Source organism: Hyperolius riggenbachi, chromosome 7, assembly GCF_040937935.1.
Source record: "Hyperolius riggenbachi isolate aHypRig1 chromosome 7, aHypRig1.pri, whole genome shotgun sequence".
Lineage (NCBI taxonomy): Eukaryota > Metazoa > Chordata > Amphibia > Anura > Hyperoliidae > Hyperolius > Hyperolius riggenbachi.
In genome coordinates, this window is record NC_090652.1 from 94,641,904 (window position 1) to 94,667,135 (window position 25,232).

The following is a 25,232-nucleotide window of genomic DNA, read 5'->3' on the forward strand; positions in this document are numbered from 1 at the left end:
AGTTTGGGCTTGTTAATCGTCATCATTTTCCTGTATAAATTGTTGGTTGTTACGGTAAAAAATGTCAGTTAAATATATCATATAGGAGACACACACAATGATATTTGAGAAGTGAAATTATTGGATTTACAGAAAGTGTGCAATAATTGTTTAATTGAAATTAGAAAAAAGAAATGAAATCAATATTTAGTAGATCCTCCTTTTTCAGAAATTACAGCCTCGAAACGTTTCCTGTAGGTTCCGATGAGTCCCTGCACTGGCCACACAGCCCCACAGCATGATGGAATCACCACCATATTTTACTGTAGGTAGCAGGTGGTTTTCTTGGAATGCTGTGCTTTTTTCTTCCATGCATAACGCCCCTTGTTATGCCCAAATAACTCAATTTTAGGTTCATCAGTCCACAGCACCTTATTCCAAAATGAAGCTGGTTTGTCCAAATGTGCTTAACCACTTGAGGACCGCCCCCAGCCGATGGGCGGCGGCAAAGACTGGGCCTAAACGACCGCAATACGCCCATCGGCGGGGGCGGCGGCGGTAGTGGTTATGCGGCAATCGCGTTGTAACCCGCCGGCCGTTTGGAAGTGCCGGCTGGTTACTAGCACCCGGATCGCCGCACGCAATGTGTATAATAGGCTTTGTAATGTATACAAAGCCTATTATACAGGCTGCCTCCTGCCCTGGTCCCAGTGTCCGAGGGACCACCAGGGCAGGCTGCAGCCACCCTAGTCTGCACCCAAGCACACTGATTTCCTCCCCCCCCCCTGCCCCCTGATCGCCCACAGCACCCCTCAGACACCCCCCCTGCCCACCCCCCAGAACAATGTTTGCACCCAGTCACCCCCCTAATCACCCATTAATAACTCCCTGTCACTATCTGTCAACGCTATTTTTTTCAACCCTAAACTGCCCCCTGCTCCCTCCTGATCACCCCCCCACCCCTCAGATTCTCCCCAGACCCCCCCCCCCAGTGTACTGTATGCCTCTATACCCCCTGTAATAACCCACTGATCACCTGTCAATCACCTGTCAATTACCCATCAATCACCCCCTGTCACTGCCACCCATCAATCAGCCCCTAACCTGCCCCTTGCGGGCAATCTGATCACCCACCCACACCAATAGATCGCCTGCAGATCCGACATCAGATCACCTCCCAAGTGCAGTGTTTACATCTGTTCTCTCCTCTAAACACCCACTAATTACCCATCAATCACCCCTTATCACCACCTGTCACTGTTACCCATCAGATTAGACCCTAATCTGCCCCTTGCGGGCACCCAATCACCCGCCCACACGCTCAGATTGCCCTCAGACCCCCCCTTATCAATTCGCCAGTGCATTATTTACATCTGTTCTTCCCTGTAATAACCCACTGATCACCTGTCAATCACCTATCAATCACCCATCAATCAGCCCCTGTCACTGCCACCCATCAATCACCCCCTGTCACTGCCACCCATCAATCAGCCCCTAACCTGCCCCTTGCAGGCAATCTGATCACCCACCCACACCAATAGATTGCCCGCAGATCCGACATCAGATCACCTCCCAAGTGCAGTGTGTACATCTGTTCTCTACCCTAAACACCCACTAATTACCCATCAATCACCCCCTATCACCACCTGTCATTGTTACCCATCAGATTAGACCCTAATCTGCCCCTTGCGGGCACCCAATCACCCGCCCACACCCTCAGAATGCCCTCAGACCCCAGCCCTGATCACCTCGCCAGTGCATTGCTTGCATCTATTTCCCCCCCTCTAATCCCACCTTGAGACACCCATCAATCACCTCCTGTTACCACCTGTCACCCCCTAGCACACCTTCCCATCAGATCAGGCCCTAATTTGCCCCGTGTGGGCTCCTGATCACTCGGCCAAACCCTCAGACCCCCTTCCGATCACCTCCCCAGTGCATTGATTGCATCTATTTTCCCCTCTAACCACCCCGAGACACCCATCAATCACCTCCTGTCACCCCCCTAGCACTCCTATCCATCAGATCAGGCCCAATACAACCTGTCATCTAAGAGGCCACCCTGCTTATGACTGGTTCCACAAAATTTGCCCCCTCATAGACCACCTGTCTTTAAAATTTGCAGATGCTTATACCCCTGAACAGTCATTTTGAGAAATTTGGTTTCCAGACTACTCACCGTTTTGGGCCCGTAAAATGCCAGGGCAGTATAGGAACCCCACAAATGACCCCATTTTAGAAAAAAAAGACACCCCAAGGTATTCTGTTAGGTGTATGACGAGTTCATAGAAGATTTTATTTTTTGTCAAAAGTTAGCGGAAATTGATTTTTATTGTTTTTTTTTACAAAGTGTCACTTTTTACTAACTTGGGCCAAAAAATAAAATCTTCTATGAAGATACACCTAACAGAATACCTTGGGGTGTCTTCTTTCTAAAATGGGGTCACTTGTGGGGTTCCTATACTGCCCTGGCATTTTAGGGGCCCTAAACCGTGAGGAGTAGTCTAGAAAACAAATGCCTCAAAATGACCTGTGAATAGGACGTTGGGCCCCTTAGCGCACGTAGGCTGCAAAAAAGTGTCACACGTGGTATCGCCGTACTCAGGAGAAGTAGTATAATGTGTTTTGTGGTGTATTTTTACACATACCCATGCTGGGTGGGAGAAATCTTTCTGTAAATGGACAATTGTGTGTAAAAAAATCAATATTTGTGTCATTTACAGAGATATTTCTCCCACCCAGCATGGTTATATGTAAAAATACACCACAAAGCACATTATACTACTTCTCCTGAGTACGGCGATACCACATGTGTGACACTTTTTTGCAGCCTAACTGTGCTAAGGGGCCCAAAGTCCAATGAGTACCTTTAGGATTTCACAGGTCATTTTGAGACATTTGGGTTCAAGACTACTCCTCACGGTTTAGGGCCCCTAAAATGCCAGGGCAGTATAGGAACCCCACAAGTGACCCCATTTTAGAAAGAAGACACCCCAAGGTATTCCGTTAGGAGTATGGTGAGTTCATAGAAGATTTTTTTTTGGCACAAGTTAGCGGAAAATGACACTTTGTGAAATAAAAAATTTAAATCAATTTCCGCTAACTTGTGCCAAAAAAAAATCTTCTATGAACTCACCATACTCCTAACGTAATACCTTGGGGTGTCTTCTTTCTAAAATGGGGTCATTTGTGGGGTTCCTATACTGCCCTGGCATTTTAGGGGCCCTAAACCGTGAGGAGTAGTCTTGAAACCAAATGTCGCAAAATGACCTGTGAAATCCTAAAGGTACTCATTGGACTTTGGGCCCCTAAGCGCAGTTAGGGTGCAAAAAAGTGCCACACATGTGGTATCGTCGTACTCAAGAGAAGTACTATAATGTGTTTTGGGGTGTATTTTTACACATACCCATGCTGAGTGGGAGAAATATCTCTGTAAATAGACAATTGTGTGTAAAAAAAAATAAAAAAAAAATTGTCATTTACGGAGATATTTCTCCCACCCAGCATGGGTATGTGTAAAAATACACCCCAAAACACATTATACTACTTTTCCTGAGTACGGCAATACCACATGTGTGGCACTTTTTTGCAGCCTAACTGCGCTAAGGTTACCAAAGTCCAATGAGCATCTTTAGGCTTTACAGGGGTGCTTACAATTAGGCACCCCCCAAAATGCCAGGACAGTGAACACACCCCACAAATGACCCCATTTTGGAAAGTAGACACTTCAAGGTATTCAGAGAGGAGCATAGTGAGTCCGTGGCAGATTTCATTATTTTTTGTCGCAAGTTAGAAGAAATGGAAACTTTTTTTTTTTTGTTGTCACAAAGTGTCATTTTCCGCTAACTTGTGACAAAAAATACAATCTTCTATGAACTCACCATGCCTCTCACTGAATACTTGTCTTCTTTCCGAAATGGGGTCATTTGGGGGGTATTTATACTATCCTGGAATTTTAGCCCCTCAAGAAACATGACAGGTGGTCAGAAAAGTCAGAGATGCTTCCAAATGGGAAAATTCACTTTTGGCACCATAGTTTGTAAACGCTATAACTTTTACCCAATCCAATAAATATACACTGAATGTTTTTTTTTTATCAAAGACATGTAGCAGAATAACTTTCGCGCTCAAATGTATAGGAAATTTTACTTTGTTTGAAAAATGTCAGCACAGAAAGTTAAAAAAGTCATTTTTTTGCCAAAATTCATGTCTTTTTTGATGAATATAATAAAAACTAACTGGACACTGAAGAAAATAGAAAAAAGGAGCGGGAGGACACCGGGAGCCAGATCTGGTGTATTAACGTAGATGTGATAGGTAAGTATAAAAGAAAAATTGAAATATACTCACAAAGCCGGGTTGCACAAAATGCAACCAAACTAAATCGCATGTGGGGAAGTACCGTCCCCACTCGGCCTTGTGGCTTCACTTCGTTGGTCGCAGCTCCGTAAGAAAGATACACCTGGCTAGGTGGTGACCCCCAAACCAATGGGGGATAAAAGGTAATAGGAGAAGGTAGGAGGCGCCCTTGGGGTACTCGTATAACAATTTATAGATCACTGGTTGACAGAACCACTATAGGGGCATATGTATAAAACAAAAAACGGCAACAGGTATGGAAAGATCCTACCTTATGAAATGTTCACTCAGGATATCATGTAAAGAAAACTTTAATAAGGCACTTTTAAAATTGACAACGCGTTTCACGGCAACACCGCTTCATCAGGTCGAGTATCGTGCCAAATAGGAGAGGTCCTAGGCGCCTAAGATTGGGGACCTCTCCTATTTGGCACGATACTCGACCTGATGAAGCGGTGTTGCCGCGAAGCACGTTGTCAATTTTAAAAGTGCCTTATTAAAGTTTTCTTTACATGATATCCTGAGTGAACATTTCATAAGGTAGGATCTTTCCATACCTGTTGCCGTTTTTTGTTTTATACATATGGGGCACAGTGGTTCTGTCAACCAGTGATCTATAAATTGTTATACGAGTACCCCAAGGGCGCCTCCTACCTTCTTATAATAAAAACTAAAACTCGCAGCAGCAATCAAATAGCACCAAAAGAAAGCTGTATTAGTGACAAGAAAAGGAGGTAAAATTCATTTAGGTGGTAGGTTGTATGACCGAGCAATAAACCGTGAAAGCTGCAGTGGTCTGAATGGGAAAAAAGGCTCTGGTCCTTAAGCGGCGAAAATACTGTGGTTCTCAAGTGGTTAAAGAGACTCTGTAACAAAAAAAAGTTCCCCTGGGGGGTACTCGCCTCTGGTGGGGGAAGCCTCAGGGTCACAATGAGGCTTTCCCCTTCCCTGTAGCTGCAGGCAATCCAGCGATGGCTCCCGCGAAGCGACCCGCAATCCTGGCTCAACATGCCTGACAAGGCTTGCTATATATTTATCTTCCCTGGCTCCAGCGGGGGCGCCGTTGTGGCTCTCCGCACGGATATAGGCGGAAAAAGCCGATCTCTGTCAGGCCCAGGAGACTTGCACCTGTGCAGTAGAGCCACCCACAGCGATCGGCTATTTCCGCCTATCTCTGAGCGGAGAGCTGATACTGCACCTGTGCCAGAGCCAGGAAGGTAAATATTTACATCCCCGCTGTTCGGAGGGGCACAGCGAGACCGCCGTGGAACTGAGGAGGACGGGGAAAGCCTCGATAGGATCCGGAGGCTTCCCCCACCTGAGGTGAGTACCCTCCAGGGCAACTTTTTTTTAGTTACAGGTTTTATTTAAAGGAGTCATCAGGGAAATAAAATAAGTGCTACTTACCGGGAGCTTCCTCCAGCCCCAAGCTCCCAGCATGTCCCTCGCCGCAGCTGTCCCCGCAGCCGTTCGCTGCAGCTCCGTCCCGATCCCCGGCAATGACGTCAGGGCGACCTCTAGGTCGGCCTGTACTGCGCCTGCGCGAGCGGCGCTGTCAATCACCGCCACGTGGGCCGGAGCGGACTGCGCAGGTGCAGAACTACTGCGCCTGCGCAGTCCGCTCCAACCCACGTGGCGGTGATTGACAGCACTGCTCGCGCAGGCGCAGTACAGGCCGACCTGGATGTCACCCTGACGTCATCGCCGGGGACCGGGACGGAGCTGCGGCGAACGGCTGCGGCGAGGGACATGCTGGGAGCTTGGGGCTGGAGGAAGCCCCCGGTAAGTAGCACTTATCTTATTACATTTTCCCTGATGACTCCTTTAAGCATACCTCAAGTGGCTCTGTTTGTGCTGTGGGCAGAGAGAAGGCTTCCTCTGCATCACTCTCGTATACAGCATCTCCTTGTGTAAAGAGCACTTAATGGTTGAACGATGCACAGTGACTCCATATGCAGCAAGATGATGTTGTAGGTCTTTGGTGCTGGTCTGTGGGTTGACTCTGACTGTTCTCACCATTCGTCGCTTCTGTTTATCTGAGATTTTTCTTGGTCTGCCTCTTCAAGCCTTAACTTCAACTAAGCCTGTGGTCTTCCGTTTCCTCAATATGTTCCTAACTGTGGAAACAGACAGCTGAAAACTCTGAGACAGCTTTCTGTATCCTTCCCCAAAAACCATGATGGTGAACAATTTTTGTCTTCAGGGCATTTGATAGTTGTTTCGAGACCCCCATGTTGCTACTCTTCAGTGAAAATTAAAAGAGGAGGGAAACTTACAACTGACTCCCTTAAATACTCTTTCTCATAACTGGATTCACCTGCATATGTAGGTCAGGGGTCACTAATATGTTCTAAAGGTTTTGGAACCAATAAAATGACATTAAAATGATTTATGCACCTGCCTAATTTTATTTAAAGAAAGCCTGTAACATCAAAAAGTCCCCTGGGAGGTACTCACCTCGGGAGGGAGAAGCCTCAGGGTCCCAATGAGGCTTCCCACACCGTCCTCCGACCCTCGGGGGTCTCGCTGCAGCCCTCCGAACAGCGGGGATGTAAATATTTACCTTTCTGGCTCCTGCGCAGGCGCTCTGGCGGCTGTCGGCTCCAAAGTAGGCGGAAATACCCGAACGCCATCGGGTCTGCTCTACTGCGCAGGCGCAAGTCTCCGGCGCCTGCGCAGTAGAGCGGACCCAACTGAGATCGGGTATTCCCGTCTACTTCGGAGCCGAAAGCCGCAATAGCGCCCCCGCTGGAGCCTGCAAAGGTAAATAATGCAAACACTGGTCCGCAGGACAGCTGGGGGCCCCAGGTAAATATAGAACAAGCTGTTGGGCGGCTGTTCGGCGGGCTGCAGCGAGACCCCAGTGGGACAGAGGACGGCGTGGGAAGCCTCATTAGGATCCTGAGGCTTCCCCCTCCTGAGGTGAGTACCCCCCAGGGGAACTTTTTGATCTTACAGAATCTCTTTAAACATTTTTTTGTGCACTTTCTGTAAATCCAATAAACTTCATTTCACTTCTCAAATATCACTGTGTGTATCGCAACAACGATTTATACAGGAAAATCATGACAAATAACAAGGTTGCCCAAACGTTCGCATCCCATTGTATATAATCACTGTTAATGCAATGTCACCAGAGGGCCTAGGACAGTAATGGCTAACCTTGGCACTACAGCTGTGACAAAACTACAAATCCCATAATGCCTCTGCCTCCCCGAGCCATGCTTAGAGCTGTCAGAGTATTGCAATGCCTAATGGGATTTGTAGTTCCACCACAGTTGGATTGCCAAGGTTAGCCATCACTGGCCTAGGAGATGATGTCCATCTAATACTACCTTTTAGGGCTGTTTATATAAGAAGCAATTTTCTGTTTTTTTGCAATCTGTTTGCATGCAATTCTCAAAACGCAAGAAAAACTTTCAAAGTAAAGAAATTTGTGGGAATGTCCTGCATGTTGCATTTTTTTCTGCATTTCTCCTTGTGCTTCAAGCAGCCAGGGAAAATCACACAATGCAGTCGTTGAAAACCCACCAAAAATATTGCAAATTTACTTTGCAATATAAAACTGCCCTTAGGCTTTGTCCCTTGTGTACAGAGATTTCTCTGAATCTGTTACAGGGTACCTTTTTTATAATGTATAAAACTTTTAATTCAAAGCTCTATCTCAGAGACTGCACGGATCGGCGGGTGTGAGCTCCAGTAACTCATCTACTTGCCTGGCGCCCAAAAATCATTACAGGATTGAAACTCCGACCCCTACAGCAAAATCTCGGTGGCATTTTTTGTAAAGTGTTCTGAAGCTAATTGGCCGAAGAGCTTTGGAACAATTTGGATAAGAATGGCTGCGACCATCTTGCCGAAGGAGGGGGCGGAGTTTCAGCCCTCTAATGATTTACAAGCACTGGGGGAGTAACTGCCGCTGACACTCGCCAGTCCGAGTGGGGGGGGGGGGGGGAATAGATCTTAGCATTCAATGTTTTATACATTATAAAAAACAGGTACTCTCTAAAAATATGTCCCAAATGTGCTTTATAGATGATGTCATTTTACATTGATGCACATTATTTTAAACATGTTCCAATATCTGCCCATACAGTGTTTCACAGAGTGGTGTACCCTTCCCCATCTTTACTTCTGAGAGATGCAGCCTCTTTATACTCAGTTATGCTACTGACCTTTACAAATGTGGAAGAGGCACCCAGAAAGGATAAAATAATTAAAGCACAAAATATCAAGTGGAGGAAAAACTTACCTCCCAAGGAGACACAAGGAGTGAAGAATGTGCAGCTATAGACTTATTTCACTACGCATTTCATAAGTATTAAAGGCACTTCCCCAGAACAGTCTAGAAATGTAATAGAATAGGAGATGTACTAGTAGCACTTATAACTAGCGAACTTAAATTACATAATATAAATAAATGAACTAATGTGAGAAAACGCGGAGAAGCCGCCGCGTGTACTGGCAGCAGGGCGGCTGATACCGCGCCCAGCGCGGCGGTTTCCGCGCAGCAACGCATGTCTGGGTCGGCTGGGATCTCTAGTGCACCTGGATGATGAGCTACGCACGCGCGCGCCAGAAGTCAGGACCTTTATGCCAGCAGATGTGTCAGCTGATCAGGATGATCAGCCGATTCCTGCTGGACTTCTGATTAGCTGAGTGGCTCGGGCGGGGCGGCAGAGTCCTGCAACTATATATACAGCTTGCTTGTCAGTTGCTGGTTGTCTGCCGTTGCGAACACTACGTGGAAGCACTCAGACCTTAGTCAAATCCAACAGTGTGTTTGAACCAGGAGGACCTGGGAATTTACACTGAGCCAGATTACTTCTATTGTATCATTCTGTTATACTTCAGACTAGTTCCAGGGTGTAGAGACCATGGACCTCACACCCAAGACTAGGGAACTTGTGTTATCATTCTGTTATACTTCAGACTAGTTCCAGGGTGTAGAGACCACGGACCTCACACCCAAGACTAGTGAACTTGTGTTATCATTCTGTTATACATCAGACTAGTTCCAGGGTGTCGAGACCACGGACCTCACACCCAAGACTAGGCATTGTTTGATATTTGTTATGACTTATTGCTTTCCTGACTACTCCTCTGCTCTCTGATTCGGTACCACGCATATCTGATTTTCCGTTGCCAACCTCTGCCTGTCTTGGATACCGAATCAGCTTTCTGTCTTTGTACTTTGTCTGTCCGTGTGTTGCCGACCTGGCTTGCCCGACCTCGAGAGCTATCTCTCCCCGTAAGAGATAGTCTCCAGATCTGTCAGTGACATCCACCGTCAGGTGTCACTCACTCTCTGGTCCTTCCTACCTTCAGCCTGACTCCACCCCTTGGAGAGTCTCAGGCTGCTGGGAGGTTTCTGTACTCTCTAAGAGCAGTATTGCTCATACTGCCTAATATCACCTGCTCTGCAGGTGCGTTTCTCAAAGTCTTACTGTTACACCAAACACTCACGATTACATACAGGTGTCCAGAGGTTAGTAATATATCTGCATTCTTGGTGATACTGCAGATCACCAATAATCAGATTCTCTCTGCGTGCTGACACCGATCGTTACAACTAATAAATTAGATTACTTAACCAGACATCATTATAACACTTGGTAGACATAATACTAAAAAGTATAATTTTCCTTTAAATAAATAGTTAAAATTACTTGTTACTTTCTGTATGACTGTCGTAATAATTTGCAACTTTTTGCTTTTATCTGCCAAGTAAGGTATTCTTTCTGTGTTATTTAACTTGCATCTGTCAGGATAACCTCTTTTCTCCCTGCAATGCTTGAAACATGAAAATGATGTGCAATCTTGCGCTAATCAACACGGGAGCAGTGGATACATGGCAGTCTGGACTACTTTAGCAGCTCCTCTACCCCGGCTGAAGGGTATGGAAGTTACTGTAGGAAGATAAAGAGATGGAGGAGCGCTCCTCCATCTCTTTGTCTTCCTACAACGCTTGCCACATGACTGCAGAACACCAGTAACAGTTTGTTCAGCAGCATTAAGTCCCTTCAATTTCTCCAACCCATATGTGAGGAGTGTGATGCTACTATAACAAAGGGTTTGAAAACCTTGTAAAAATATATGATAAATGCTTAAATATAGGAGGTTATTATGTGGATAAATAATCAGAAGATACACAGGTCCATATGCAATTACCTTTTTATCCTGAGTTTTCTCCTAGCATATTATTCTTCAACTTATTTTTAAAACAACTTTTCAACACTTTACAATTAAAAACTTACAAAAAAGTAAGTGAAAAAAGTATGACAATTACTATCAACATTATTTTGAGTATTTTTTAGCTTTCTGGTGGCTTGAAAGGCATTTTATTGATAAGTTTAAAGGATACCCGAAGTAACATGTGACATGATAAGATAGATTTTAGAAAATTGCTAAAATTAGCAATATTTTACTGCTAGATTGCGATAGCAAAATATCGGTAAGTTTTATCGATATTTTACTATGACTAAACCTAACCTTACTCACACAGAACCCTCCCTCTACCAATTCCTAACCATAAGAACACCCCCCACCCCGGTGGTGCCTAATACCTAAGACCCCCCAGTGGTTTCTACACCTAAGACTCCCCCCGGTGGTGCCTAACCCATACCCCCCCCCCCCCCCCCCCCCCAGTGGTACCTAACCCCCTCTCCCCTTTGCATCTAACTCTACTTGCCTTCCTAAACCTTAACCCCCCTGTAACGCAAAGCCGCAATATGTGGTAAAGAAGTTACATTTGGGTGCAGTTTTCATTTCCACAATGCCCCATCGCCGCGATTCTATCGGGTGCCACCAAGTGTGAAAATGTCATGTGCTTGCTGGTAATCGGGTACCTCCATGCGCCCAGGTGTAACTTCTTAGCTGCATTATAAATCAGTGATTTGCAGTAAAAATGGTAATTTTCAGTGCCCCTAGACACCTAATAGTGGCCGCCACCATGCACCCATATTTCCGTTGTTTGCCACTAATCCCGGCTTTTATAATAGGCACCTATGGTGCTTATAGGTGACTGGATAGTGTACTGGTTAAGGGCTCTGCCTCTGACACAGGAGACCAGGGTTTGAATCTCGGCTCTGCCTGTTCAGTAAGCCAGCACCTATTCAGTAGGAGACCTTAGGCAAGTCTCTCTAACACTGTCTATAGAGCGCGCCGTAGTGGCTGCAGCTCTGGCGCTTTGAGTCCGCCAGGAGAAAAGTGCGATATAAATGTTATGTCTTGTCTTGTCTATGGTGGCGCTGCTTTTTCCATAAGGGTTCCTGCTCGCTTTTTACCTGATGTGCAGTGGGCCATATGCAATTCCTTTTTCCTCCTGAGTTTTCTCCTAAGCGATATTTTCAAACTTAATAAAATGCCTTTTAAATCACTAGCAAGCAAGAAAATACTCAAAATAAATTTGATAATACTTTTCCACCTACTTTTTTGTACTTTTTCAATTACAAAGTGCTGAACAGTAACTCTAAATAGAAATGATCTCCTAGGAGAAAATGCAAGAGAAAAAGTTAATTGCATACCTGCCAGTGTATCTAAAATAAACTGTTTCCTTAAAGGATAACTAAAGGGAGAGTGATATGGAGGCTGAACACGTATTACAGCGCTGGAGATTTGGGCGCAGCCGGCGCCACCATAGACCGTAATAGGAATTATGGCTATAGCGGCGCACAGTCAGTAACTTTGGCGCTGTCAGAAGACGGAGCTGAAGTTACTTTTAAAGGGACCCTGAGCAGTACATAGAATAAAAAATGTCACTTACCTGGGGCTTCCTCCAGCCCATTGTAGGCCGCGTGGTCCCCTGCCATCCTCCTAGCTCCTCTCCGTTTCCCCACCCAAGAAGAGCTGGCCTGACACCCGACGAGAGCCGCCGGAGGGACACCCAGAGAAGCCAGGAGAACTCTGAGGACCTTGCTGCCTACGTTGGGCTGGAGACAGCCCCAGGTAAGTGAAATTTTGTATTCAATGTACTGCTCAGAGTCCCTTTAAAACACTGTAATTTGGCCACCAGCAATAGCTGGAAGCCGAATTACATCATTCCCCACCATCCACATAGACCTGGAGGGGGAATAGTAATTAACGCCGCTGGGACTTGTGCAGGAGCAGGGTAAGCCATATATCGGCTATATCCTGCGGCGAAGTCTCCCGGCGGTTATATTTCTCACACGCCATGGAGGCTGCTAAATTTATTCCTTTTAAGCAATACCAGTTGCTTGGCTACCTTGCTGATCCTCTGACTCTAATACTTTTAAAGGACACCCGAGGTGAAAATAAACTAATGAAATAAACAATTGTATCCATCTGTCTTCTCTTAAAAATGAACTTTTAAGATATTCCCCAGTTTTATTTTATAGTTAAATGTACTTTCTCATATTCATCAGCCGGGATACCCTCTGGAGTGTGTGCCACGCCCCCACACTGCGGCAACACAAACCAAAAAAGCATAAAAGAGCTCCCACCCCCCTCTAGCCTCAGTTCATTTGTGTTTCCGCCCGGGAAACACCAGAAAAGTTAGCTCCCAAATGTTACTTTTTTGGTTATCTCACCGGAGGGTGAGCGATTCTTGCGGCGGTACTACCTAATTAGGAGATCACTCGAAATGGGAAAATCAGGAAGTGTTCCTTTGGATCACGGAGAAGCTTAGATTTCCGCAGATTGATCTTTTTTCTTCTCCGGTAAATGCAAAGATTCCCAAGTTTTCTCTTTACACAGCAATCAGAGTTCTCTGGGAATGGACGCCCTATCGGTCCCTTGGATGTTCAATCTGGGTTACGCATTCCCTCCACTCAAACTTCTTCCACAAGTTCTAGAGAAAGTTCAGAGGGAGGGGGTGACATTAATTCTTGTAGCTCCAAGCATGGCCCAAGAGGCTTTGGTTTTCTACAATTTTAAAGCTGGCAGCAGCACCTCCATTAAAACTCCAGATCAGGCCGGATCTTCTACGGCAGGGTCCTCTGTTCCACCCCAGGCCGGAGTAGTTCAACCTTTCGGCATGGATCCTGAGAGGGCAATCTTAAGAAATAAAGGTGTATCTGAGAAAGTAATTGGCACTTTACCAAAATGCAGAAAACCGGTTACGCATAGTATTTATAGGAAAGTCTGGAAGGTTTTCTTGTCTTGGTATTCATTTCATAGAAGGGAACAGTCTGAAATTGGAACCATTTTGGATTTTTTTCATGATGGGCTTGACAAAGGGTTGGCTCTAAGTACTTTGAAAGTGCAATGTTCAGCATTGTCAGTGTTATTGGATAAATCTTTGGCACAGGGAAAGTTAGTCAGAGATTTTTTCCGAGCAGTTCAGAGGTCTACGCTGGTTAGACAAAAAGTGGTTCCTCAATGGGATCTGTCCTTGGTTCTTAATGTATTAACCAAGCCTCCTTTTGAAACCATTGAGGAGATTGATTTGAAGCACCTTACGCTTAAGGTTGCTTTTCTTGTTGCGATGTCGTCGGCCTGGAGGTTCGGAGACCTCCAAGCATTATCTATTAAAGATCCTTTTCTAACGGTTTTTCCGGACAAAGTCGTGTTACGTCTAGATCCCATGTATTTACCTAAAGTCTTGTCGGATTTTCATAGGTCGCCGAATATTGTTCTCCCTTCGTACGTACCTTCGTCGTACCCCAATGTCTCTGGCCTCCTCTTCTGCAACCCACCAGGACGGATCACCTTGCCAGTGCCTTATTTGTATTGCAGGAGCTTCAAAGGAAGTTACCACAGCCTGGTAACTCTTATGCACCCACCGCCTCACCTCTCCATAGAGCATACATGTCAAACTCTGGCCCGCACAGTCATCAAATTTGGCCTGCAAGTGGTTTCCCCACTTTGCATTATGTTTTGCCTACTCTAAAACCACCAGGGAAGCTAGATTACCAGGGAAGCCATATAAAGCGGGAGGGGGAAAGCACTAGAGACTACGGAACTGTATAGGGGATGGAGGGTCTCTAGACACCTCGTACTAGACACAGAAAACTGTTTAGGGGTACAAGGAGGGCCACTAGACACCAGGGAACTGTAAAGGGGATGGAGGGGGCCAAAAGTCACCAGGGAACTGTGTAGGGAAGGGAGGACCACTAGATAGTAGAGAACGGCATAGGGGAGGGGGCATTAGACACAGGACTGTATAGGGGAGGTAGGGGGACCATTAGACACCCGGGAACTTTATACTGCAAGGAGGTTTCCACTAGACATTGATGTTGGCCCGCGACTTGGTTGAGGTGTTCAATCTTGGCCCACTTTGTATTTGAGTTTGATACCCCTGCCATAGAGCATAGCACCCTGTCTAGCCAGGAACTGGACAGCTTGTTTGTACAGTGATCATTGAAAAAATAATGATACAAGAAATTATCTCATGTGACATATACTGAGGGCATTTACCAGGCTGGGGAGCGCTTAATATGTCAGAAACATGGTAACCTGCATGATGGCCTTTCTGGAGAAGAGATTTTACACCTTCTGCATAGACACTTAGACAGGCCACCAGGCCTGATTCCTGTCCAGTCACCACCACTGATGTACAGTACAGAGATTTGTGCTATTCTACGAATCATGGGCAATTCCAAAAGCACTTTGCTGCTGAAAGTAAATGGCCATGATCCCAAAGGGGTGACTGTGATTTGCCAGAATCGCTGCATGCAGCATTTTGTAAATCACTTTCCTTGAAATTGCTTTGCTTTTAATGTGGACCTGAGATGAAGCAAGTACAAGCATTTATACTTACCAGGGACTTCCTCCAGCCCCCTGTAGGCTGTGAACTCCATCATTCCAAGGTGATCCATTCTCCCGCAGTCCTCCTAGGTAAAGTCCCCAACTGAGCCAATCAGGGACTACTACACATTTGTGGCTGTGTTCTGCGCATGCACAGTTACAAGCCTTGACTAACTGTGCAACCGCAGAACACTCCTGGCCACAGGCGCACAGCCAGGGCCATGCATGCACAGAAGCTATCAAATACCGGAGCTGATTATGGGAGAACAGAGCAGCCCAGGAGGAAAGCGAGGAAGCCCACAGCCTACAGGGGCTGGAGAAGCCCCAGGTAAGTATAAATGCTTGTGCTTGTTTCAACACAGGTTCCCTTTAAGTGGTAAAGTTTTGCAATTGCAAGTGTGTCTAAGCCTTATGCTTAGGCATCGAGTCTGACCTCTGCCTTACACTAACCTTCCTCCACTTCAATGCCCGGGGGCTCGCTTCCACAAGAGGCCGATTCGCAGCGTTTCCCCACATGCAAATTTGGATGGTGAAACGCAGCCTAATCAATTGGCTTCCTCCGAATTCACGTGTAGGAAAAAAACAGACAGTCGGTAGCAAAATATTGCATCATGCATGTGAATCTCAATAGCCGTGCATGGTACAGGGATCAAAAGTGCAATCACATGCAGGCACAAGTGGAAACGAGCCCTAACACTAACTTTCCCCCTGGCCTCTGCCTCACACTAAGGCTAGGTTCACAGTGGTCAACTGCATAACGCACACATTATAATGAGTAGGAATTGCAATGGATAGTGGACATAGACTTTAAAGAAAACCTGTAACTAAAAGAAGTTCCCTTGGGGGGTACTCACCCCGTCCTCCTGTGTCCCACGGCGGTCTCGCTGTGCCCCTCCGAATAGTGGGGATGTAAATATTTACCTTCCCGGCTCCAGCGCCCAAATCACTTGTATTAAACAATACCCAAGCTGAAATAAAAGACTGCTGTTTTCCTTTCTTGGGTCTTCTTCCTGCCCCTCTAGGCTTTATATGTCCCTCGCTGTCCTCCTCCTCAGTCAGCTGTTCGGCCCACTTCATCAGCTAAGTCGCCCAAGTTACGTAGTACTGTGCACGCTCCAGCGGTGCATGTCCCTGGTTGCGCTTCTGTAGCAGGGTGTATTCTGCGCATGTGCGGCCACGAGGCTTAACCTCCCTAGCGTTCAAGACGAGCTGAGCTCGTCCAGAGACACTAGAGGGCATCGCTCAGGCCCCGCTGGGCCGCTTTGAATAATTTTTTTTTTTAAAACACGCAGCAAGCATTTTGCTTGCTGCGTGTCCTACCCGATCGCCACCGATCCGCCGTGAAAGAGGGCCCTCCCCCCGCAGTCCCCGTGCGCAGCCTGGCCAATCGCTGCCAGGCTGCGCTTTGGGGTGTATCGGGAGTCCCTGTGACATCACGACGTCGATGACGTCACTCCGTTCATCGCCATGGCGACAGGGAAAGCCCTAAAGGCAATCCCGTTCAGGACGGGATTTTCTTATGGACGTGATCGCCGGCGGCGATCGGAAGGGTGGAAGGGAGCAGGAAGGGGAGAATCATGTAGCTAGCGCTAGGCTAGCTACATGATATATATAAAAAAACAAAAAACCTCAGAACGCCCAGCAGGTTAAAGTCAATGGGAACTGCTACAAAATAAAAATGAAGCTGATTCTTACCTAAGGAGAGGGAAGGCTCCGAGTCCTATAGAGCCTTGCCGCTCCTCTCTCGGTCCCCGTTCCAGCGCTGGCTCCCCGGTAGCAGTATTCAAGCAATTTGGTCAAATACTGCTCTCTCCACCGCCAAAGGAGACTTCGAAAGTCTTCGGGAGACCAAGTGCAGTATGGTGCCGCCTGTCTTCAGGACTCAGCTCTCGCAGTCCCCCATGGCGGGGGATTCAAACGGGGGAGCGAGCAATTAATGGAGGGGACCAGAAGAGGGGCGGGAAGACTCTATAGGACCCAAAGCCAACCCTCTGCTTAGGTAAGTATATTCTTCATTTTTTTTCTAGCCAGTCCTATTGACTTTAACATAGTGCACATGCACAGAGTGCTAATATCCATGTCAAAACCACTAGAAAAAAAACATGGCAAAAATAACTTCAAAAGCATTCACTTATTGCGATTTCTAGTGGGCCCCAGCCCTAACCTTCCTCCTCTCCAATGCTTCACACCAACCTCCCCCTACCGGTGGTGCCCTAACAGAAAAACACGCAGACTTCTTTTCTGTCCTCCTTTTTTACACATAATTATACTGGTCCTCTACTCACAGTTCAGCACCATTTACTTTCAATCTGTTATTCCAACTCGAAGCGTGTGACGGTATAACTTCATCCATCACTGTATGCTCCAGATTAATAGAGATTAGAATACTCAACTCACTGTTTGGCGTGGCGGCTATACAGTGATGCAGCTATAGCTTCCCAAGCCCGCCATCTAGTGGACAATACGTCTGACAAGAACAAAGTAGAAATGGGCTGAGTGAACGGGGACGGACCTTACAATGCAGAAAAGGACTTCACCCTGGGCGGAGCCATGTGCTGTCTATCAGCAGCAGGAGGGCGGGGCCTGAGCACAGCCTTGTAGCTCTGAGATAAGATTGTGGTCAGGCTTTTGTGTTGCTGTAATCAGGTTGGTGGTCGCTCCAAGATTGTCTTTATCGCTGTTTCTGCTGCCTGGATTAACCCTTAATAGTCTCCTGTGATTTGTGCTGTATGGTGTGTGTGAATGTGGAGAAAGCTGCAGTCTGCACCACACATAATATAATCTTGCTGTGTTTATGTCTGCTCTGCACAGGTCGCCGGCAGAAGCGATGGCTGTCCCAGCAGAGAGAGGTCAGTAGATGAGATTTTCTGGGTCCAGGAGGGTGAAGAGTGCTTCAAAACTATTTGCATACAAGCCACGTGATTATAGGGAGTCATGTGACTAATTAAAGAGCCCCTAGAGTTGCAACATGATCTGAGATTTAAATGCTTATAATAATGTATTTTGTTAATTGTAATGCAATATACTGAACCTTAGCACAGAATACACATACTAGAAAGATCTCTTCAAATCTGTCATTCTATTACCCATTTCTGCAGGCAGCCGGCAGGTTTGGCATGTAAGTACATTTTTGGGAAATCCGAGCTCAGCGTGATGTTTCCTGTGAGTTCTGCTGCCTCAGCATCTGGTCATGACATCATCAGGTCAGAGGCAACAGAGTCTCCTCGTTTCTGTTTAAACTGCATCTTAAAAGCTGATTTTGCTGCTTTAATGGCACGTGACCTTTAAGACAAAAGTGGACAGAGGTCAGCTGAGCAGAAATGTTTTTACTCACCTATATAACACTTGGTTCACATTACAAGTGCTTCTCTAAGTGCCTGTGATTTGAAAAGCGCTTGCTAATGTAATGTTCCCACCCCCACTCCTTAGAACGCACATAACATTACATTAGCGAGTGCTTTTCAAATCACTTGCGCTTAGAAAAGAGCTTGCGGTGTGAACCAGCACTTAATGCATACCTGAAGTGAGAGGGACATGGAGGCTGACATATTTATTTCATTTTAAACAATGCACATTGCCTGGCTGTCCTGCTGATCCTTTGCCTCTACTACTTTTAGCTATAGACCCTGAACAATCATGCAGATCAGATGTTTCTGACTGGATTAGCTGCATGCTTGTTTCAGGTGTGTGATTCAGCCACTACTGTAGCCGAAGAGGTCAGCACCACATCCAAGTATAAATTAGCTTTATTGAAGATCCATAAAATGCTGCTACACATAAAGCTGATTTATACTTGGATATGGTGCGCACCATTATCTTCAAACAAGACAGATCTGCACCCTGTTGGTACAAGGGGTTGGTTCCCGCACACCCACAGAGGATTGCCGAGGTGCTGTTCCATCTCTCTTGAAGCCAAATAGGTCAACAGGACTGCCATGCAACTAATAAATATGGCACCCTCCATATACCTCTCGTTTCAGGTTTCCTTTAAAGTGGACCTGAACTCAGAACTCCTCTCTGCTCACAACACAACAGCATAATAACCTTTAAAGAGAACCCGAGGTGTGTTTAAAGAATGTTATCTGCATACAGAGGCTGGATCTGCCTATACAATCTGTTGCTATCCCAAACCCCACTAAGGTCCCCCTGCACTCTGCAATCCCTCATAAATCACAGCCGTGCTGTGAGGCTGTGTTTACATCTGTAGTGTCAGTCTCAACTGCTCCCCCGCCTCCTGCATAGCTCCAGTCCCTGCCCCCGTCCCTTCCCTCCAATCAGCAGGAAGGGAAGGGATGCAGGCGGGGACTGGAGTTCTGCAGGAGGCGGGGAGAGCAGCAGACTGACACTATAGAGATAAACACAGCCAGCTCTGACAAGCTGTTTGTCAGCAGCAGTGCTGTGATTTATGAGGGATTGCAGAGTGCAGGGGGACCTTAGGGGGGTTTGGGATAGCAACAGAGGCTGGGCTGTATAGGCAGATCCAGCCTCTGTATGCAGATAACATTCTTCAAACCCACCTCGGGTTCTCTTTAAACTAAAAACATGTATTTTTTTTATGATTTTTTTAACAGGAATATTCACATATCTGCATGGAACAGTAGTATTATAGATAAAGTAACCATATCCTCTGATTTGATTTGAATAGTTCTGGAGGTAGTGGGAGATAGGGGTACTCCAACAGATTGAGGTAGCAGCAGGAAGAGATTTTATCCTTCTCTTCCTCCATTTGAGAAGATTATATTTGCAATCGTGTGTATTTTTTTTGTGTGCCGTTAACGCCCCTTGATTACTTATAAAAAACATGTATTTGTTACAGCGGATACAAATCCTAAAATAAATCTGCACAGTTTCTACTTCCTGATTCATGGAAGCAGACATATTGTTTACAGGCTGTGCTTTTAAATGGGCTTATCTGCCATATACAGTCATGTGACATAGGGGACAGATCAGATTACAACTTGTGATTAGTCACAGATGAGGGGGAATTAGACAGCCTAAACTTTCTAAATACATTCAGGGTGCATTTCTCTACATTTTCCTTCTGTCCTGTGCAAGGGTTCAGGTCCACTTTAAGGTGTATGAATATTTGGAAGAGTTTTTGGATTGCCATCAGTCGCCAGCGAGGTGCTAGTCTACTTTAGGTGACCCAGCAGGAAAGTTCATAGGCAAATTCTGTTAATGTGATTGGGTGAATGGCACCCTCTTCGACTTTTCAGATAGGTTGTAGTAAACTGTGACCACAACATTCAGCCAATCACAACGCTTCATGCTGTTGAGAGTGCTGTGATTGGGGAACTGTTCCCTTTAAGGTTTGCTGCTGGGTCCCCTAACCCCTGCCAGCAATTTCACAAAACACTTTGCCAATGAAAGTCAGTGGAGGAGAACCCACAAGAGTGATTGCAATGTATAGCTAAATTCAATTGAAGGGTCATGCAGCATTTTGTGAGCGAATGCGCTATTGTAAAGTATTAGAGCGCTGCAAATCGATATACAAAGTGATTTGTGAGTGATTTTGAAGCGCTTGTACTACCTACGATCGCATGCTTTTCCCAGAATCCTTTGCAGTCCTTTGTAAATCGCAATCACTCTCAGATCGCCAACCCTTTTTTTTTTTTTTTTTTTTTTTAATCAAAAATTGTTCCTAAAATCACTTACAAACCACTTGAAAGAAAAAAAAAAGTTAGCATTTTCAAGTGGTTCCCAGTCCTATGAATGTCTTTGAGGTAAACATTGGTCAGAAGCCCACTGGCTGGCAGCCTCTGCCGAGTAAATTATAGCCTGTTGCAAGACTTTTGTTTTTGAAATTTGCAGCTAGCTGCAAAATTTGAAATGGAAAAATAACTTTTAATGCCATTAAAGTTACATTTCCCATAATGAAATCATCCTTACCTCAGTTGAGCAATATTGCAGTGGATATCATGTTTGACAGCAATTGATTGGATCTATTTAAAGTGCACCTAAAAGGTGGGTACACACGTCAGATAAAAGTCTTTGGAAAATGAAAGATCACAGACCAATTTTACCCCCTTCCATGTAGTATGAGAGCCATACCTACACAGTCTATTCTATGGAGCTGAACTCCCCATCAGATAAAAATCTTTGCAAGATGCTGGACACAAAGATGCTGTACACATGCAACAGATCAGTATCTGCAAAAGATCAGTTCCTGCAAAAGATCCATTCCTGCAAGCCGCATTCATAGTCTATGATATCTGCAGATCTCATACACACCTTGTTTAACGGACAATTATCTGTAGACCAGATCCACCAGGTTGGATCTTCAGATCGGCAGATAATTGTCTGATCTGCAGATGAATGTCCATTAAACAAGGTGTGTATGAGGATCTGCAGATATCATAGACTATGAATGCACTTTGCAGGAATGGATCTTTTGCAGGGATTGATCTTTTGCAGATACTGATCTTTTGTGTCTGTACAGCATCTGTGTGTGCAGCATCTTTCAAAGATTTCTGTCTGATGGGGAGTTCAGCTCCATAGAATAGACTGTGTAGAGTATGGCTCTCATACTACATGAAAGGGCGTAAAATTGGTCTGTGATCTTTCATTTTCCAAAGACTTTTATCTGACGTGTGTACGCACCTAAACTCTTGCACAGGACAGAAGGAAAACACTGGTTAATTCACCCTGTATGTATTTAGAGAGTTTAGCCTGTCTAATTTCCCTCTCATCTGTGACTAATCATAACTGTAATTTGATCTTTCAGCTGTGTCAGCACAGGAATCTTGTCAGTCCTGGCAGAGCAGCTAACTTGTAAACACAGGATGTTAACGCTATGTCTGCTTCCATGAAAGTAGGAAGTAGATACACTGTATATTTATTGCAGGATTTCGATCAGCTGCAACAAATGTTTTTCTTTAAAGGTTATTATGCTGTTGCTTTATCTTTTAGCGCAAAGAGGAAATAAAGTGAGAGAGAAGAAACTGAATTTCCCTTTGAACTGGTTCAGCTACTACAAAGCTGGCTGTTGGTTTGTTTGTGTACATCAGCTCAGCCTAATGTATTGCATTTATTATTAGAATGCGCTAATGGCCTTATTGGCTGTGATGCACTATTGATCGTATCCCGTTATTCTTGCAGCCTATTACCGCTTCGTGGTTCTGTTCTTCAACTGCTTGCTCACCTTCGGCTCGTATTTTTGCTTTGACATTCCCAGTGTGCTGCAGGACCAGTTCCAAGGGGTAAGTGCTGGACATAAGAAAAACCTAGGAATGCTAAAGCACAATATACACAGCTAAATACATAACTGAAAATGTGTCTGTCCTTGTCAGACTACTCTATTTCCTATTGAAGGGTTACATCTTCCACCATGGCTTCTCTGCTTATTGGACTATGAGTTGCCAGGGAGATGATGCTGATTGGACAGCCAGTAACCAAAAGGCTTCCAATTGGGGTGTCACCTGCCTGGAATGATGCCCCAGTGTGGCAGAGGTGTGAGACTTAAAGAACAACAGGCAAATAACACCTATCTGTATGTGTATCAACTATTCTATACCTGTCAGTCTGGAGTTCCTCTTTGAATGGTGGCTCAGTTCCTTGTCATGCCAGAGGATGACTGCAATGGGTGTATTTCTGTCATTAAAGTGGACCTGAATTCTTTCAGAAGGAAAACCGAGAGAAATCCACCCTGTATGTATTTAGAGAGTTTAGCCTGTCTAATTCCCTCTCATCTGTGACTAATCACAACTGTAATTTGATCTCTCAGATGTCAGCTGGCTGCCTTGGCAGAGCAGCTAATTTGTAAACACAGGATGATAACCCTATGTCTGATAACCCTATGTCAATGAAAGCAGGAAGTAGACACACTGCAGATTTATTGCAGGATTTCTATCAGCTGTAACAAAGAAAAGTTTTTCTTTAAAGTATTATGCTGTTGATTATCTTTTAGAACAGAGAGGAAGTACTGAGTTCAGGTTTGCTTTAAAAGTATCTTTTAAAATAATGTTGTGTCTGTGGCAGTTCTTTATTTATTATTATTGTTGTTGTTGTTATTGAGCAATTTATTCAGTGTTAGGGCTACTTTTTCAGTTCCCGAGAATTCAGAGTCCCTACTGTGTTTCGATACCAGCTTGCACTAGGCTCTCCCTCCTTTCAGTTCCCTGGCTTTACACATGCACTGTGCTCAAAACAGTTACATTAACCGTTTGCAGACCGACGCAGTTGAAATCTACGTCCTGCATGTGGCAGTGAGGATCTGACAGGACGTAGATTTCAATCATCCCACCGCGCATTCACGCCGCTCCTGCCGATTTCTCCCCACCGCAATACACTGACCCTGCTGTCTCTATGACGGCAGAGCTGTGTGAGCCGGTCAGGAGCTGTTTTCATTGGCTCCTGGCCCTGTCATCACTGTAAGCCAATCCCATTGGCTTACATTGATTGACAGAGTCAGGAGCCAATGAAAGTGGCTTCTGACCGGCGCACAGCGCTCTGCCGTCATAAAGACGGCAGAGAGAGGGACCTGTGGCCGGGACAGATTGGCAGGAGCAGCGGATTATTACGGCGATTCGTCGGGAGGCGACGTTTTCCCATGCCTGCAGTCTCTGGTCCTTAAGGGGGCAGAGATTGCTGGTATGGAAATGGTTAAAGGGAACCTGAACTGAGTAAAATTATTTAAAATAAACACACGAGGTAACTTCAAATGAACATTACATGGTTACCTTGCCATCAGTTCCTCTCAGAAGCTCACCATTTTCTTCTAATGATCCCTTCCAGTTCTGAGAAGATTTTGTCAGAACTGAAATATATCAGTTTCTGTCAGTTATATATCAGTTGCTGTCCGTTATAGCTGAGAGGACAACTGTTGTGCCAGGTAATGTCCATGTTTCCCTATGGCTCAAGTGGGCGATGTTACAGTTTAATAGTATGCTGACCAGAAAGCTGGTATGGGGTAATGGCCATTTTCAAAATGAAGGACTGAGAATTCCCTTGATCACAGTGGACAAACAGGACACAGGAGAGGAGAAAGAGATTGAGGAGTAAACTACACGGGAGGTAAGTATGACTTGTTTATGTTTGTTTTCACTTTTAATGTTCAGTTCAGGTTTTCTTTAAAAATGCATGTGTACACATAAAACGGGCTTTCGAAAATAAACAAATCCATGGGAATCCCCCATGAGCGCATGGACTAGTCCAAAACCTGTAAGCAGGAAGTCAGAGCCATCAGAATAATATCTGTAAGTGATGGCTGCATAGAAATAATGTCATTTAAATTGCATGATTCTGTTGGTCATTTAAATTGCATGATTCTGTTGGACTGGACATGTGCATTGGTGAGATTTATCTTATGTTTACTTAGTATTGGGGGTTCCAGTTTAAAACCATAATAGCTGTGCCCTTAAAGTGGCCACTAACGGTACAATTTCTTTATGTATGGTACAATTAAAAAATCGTTTGAGCGATCAGAAATTCTGATCGGATTGATTGTAAATAATCTCCGTTGGTGGGCACAAACGATTATAAAAATAGTCATCCGATTGGATTTTTATCAAACCAATATTTAGACTTTCTTGTTTGTTGTGATAGATAGGAAGCAAAGATTGGTTCACTGATGTTGTAGTGAACGATTTCACTTCCAATCATCAGATCGCTCGAACGATTTTTCACTAGAAATTGGACCGTTAGTGGCCACCATTACAGATATCTTGCAGGATAGTGAAACAAGCTTGTTTTACTCAAAATTTCTTCCCCTTTTAGACATGTATAGTTGCTAATGCATTTTCTTCTTACATCTCTGCATTGTCTACAGAACCTGACATGTAATGGCAGTCACCCCAATGGGACGCACGGTAACAGCAGCTCTGGCTGTGTGGAGGGGCTGGGGATGACCCCAGAGCAGTATAATCTGCTTTACGCTATATATGCCTGGACGTGAGTATGCTTTGCTCTCTTTCCTGCATTAACTGGATAGATAACACAAGGATAAATTTACACTGCCACATATAGCATAACAATCAGCCTCCTATATATAAACAGACGCAGACAGAGATTTTCTGTTAACCATAGCAACCTTTCACAGCTGGAGTCAGACTGACTACAAGACTAGAGTCTTATTAAATGTCGTGAGCTTGATTTCTACACTCCAAGAAATGCAGGAAGTGGATCCTAGTGTTAGGATCCACTTTCACTTGTGAAAAAAAACAAAAACTAGAGTCGCAACCCCCAGCATT

The 25,232-nt window shown here is 45.2% G+C and overlaps 2 protein-coding genes across 4 annotated transcripts in view; one reads left to right on the top strand and one right to left on the bottom strand.

Moving 5' to 3' along the window:
* MAPK8IP3 (mitogen-activated protein kinase 8 interacting protein 3) overlaps positions 1–17,494 on the bottom strand; it is a 175,666-nt gene extending 158,172 nt beyond the window's left edge. The window contains exons 1-2 of one of the 3 annotated variants that reach the window (XM_068244368.1): positions 17,443–17,494; positions 8,591–8,683 (exon numbers count right to left, since the gene is read on the bottom strand). The gene's annotated coding sequence lies outside the window, so the exon portion shown is untranslated. Of the gene's footprint in view, positions 1–8,590; positions 8,684–17,330; positions 17,408–17,442 lie in introns of those variants that run through there. The other 2 variants (XM_068244367.1, XM_068244369.1) reach the window with 2 other exon arrangements.
* Positions 17,495–17,618: 124 nt separating this feature from the next.
* The window catches only part of LOC137524471 (lysosomal dipeptide transporter MFSD1-like), a 47,988-nt gene continuing 40,374 nt past the window's right edge, over positions 17,619–25,232 (top strand). Inside the window, exons 1-4 of the mRNA XM_068244375.1 lie at positions 17,619–17,691; positions 17,857–17,894; positions 22,144–22,244; positions 24,812–24,933. Coding sequence (XP_068100476.1) covers positions 17,873–17,894; positions 22,144–22,244; positions 24,812–24,933 — 245 coding nt within the window. The 5' untranslated portion in view covers positions 17,619–17,691; positions 17,857–17,872. The remainder of the gene's footprint in view (positions 17,692–17,856; positions 17,895–22,143; positions 22,245–24,811; positions 24,934–25,232) is intronic.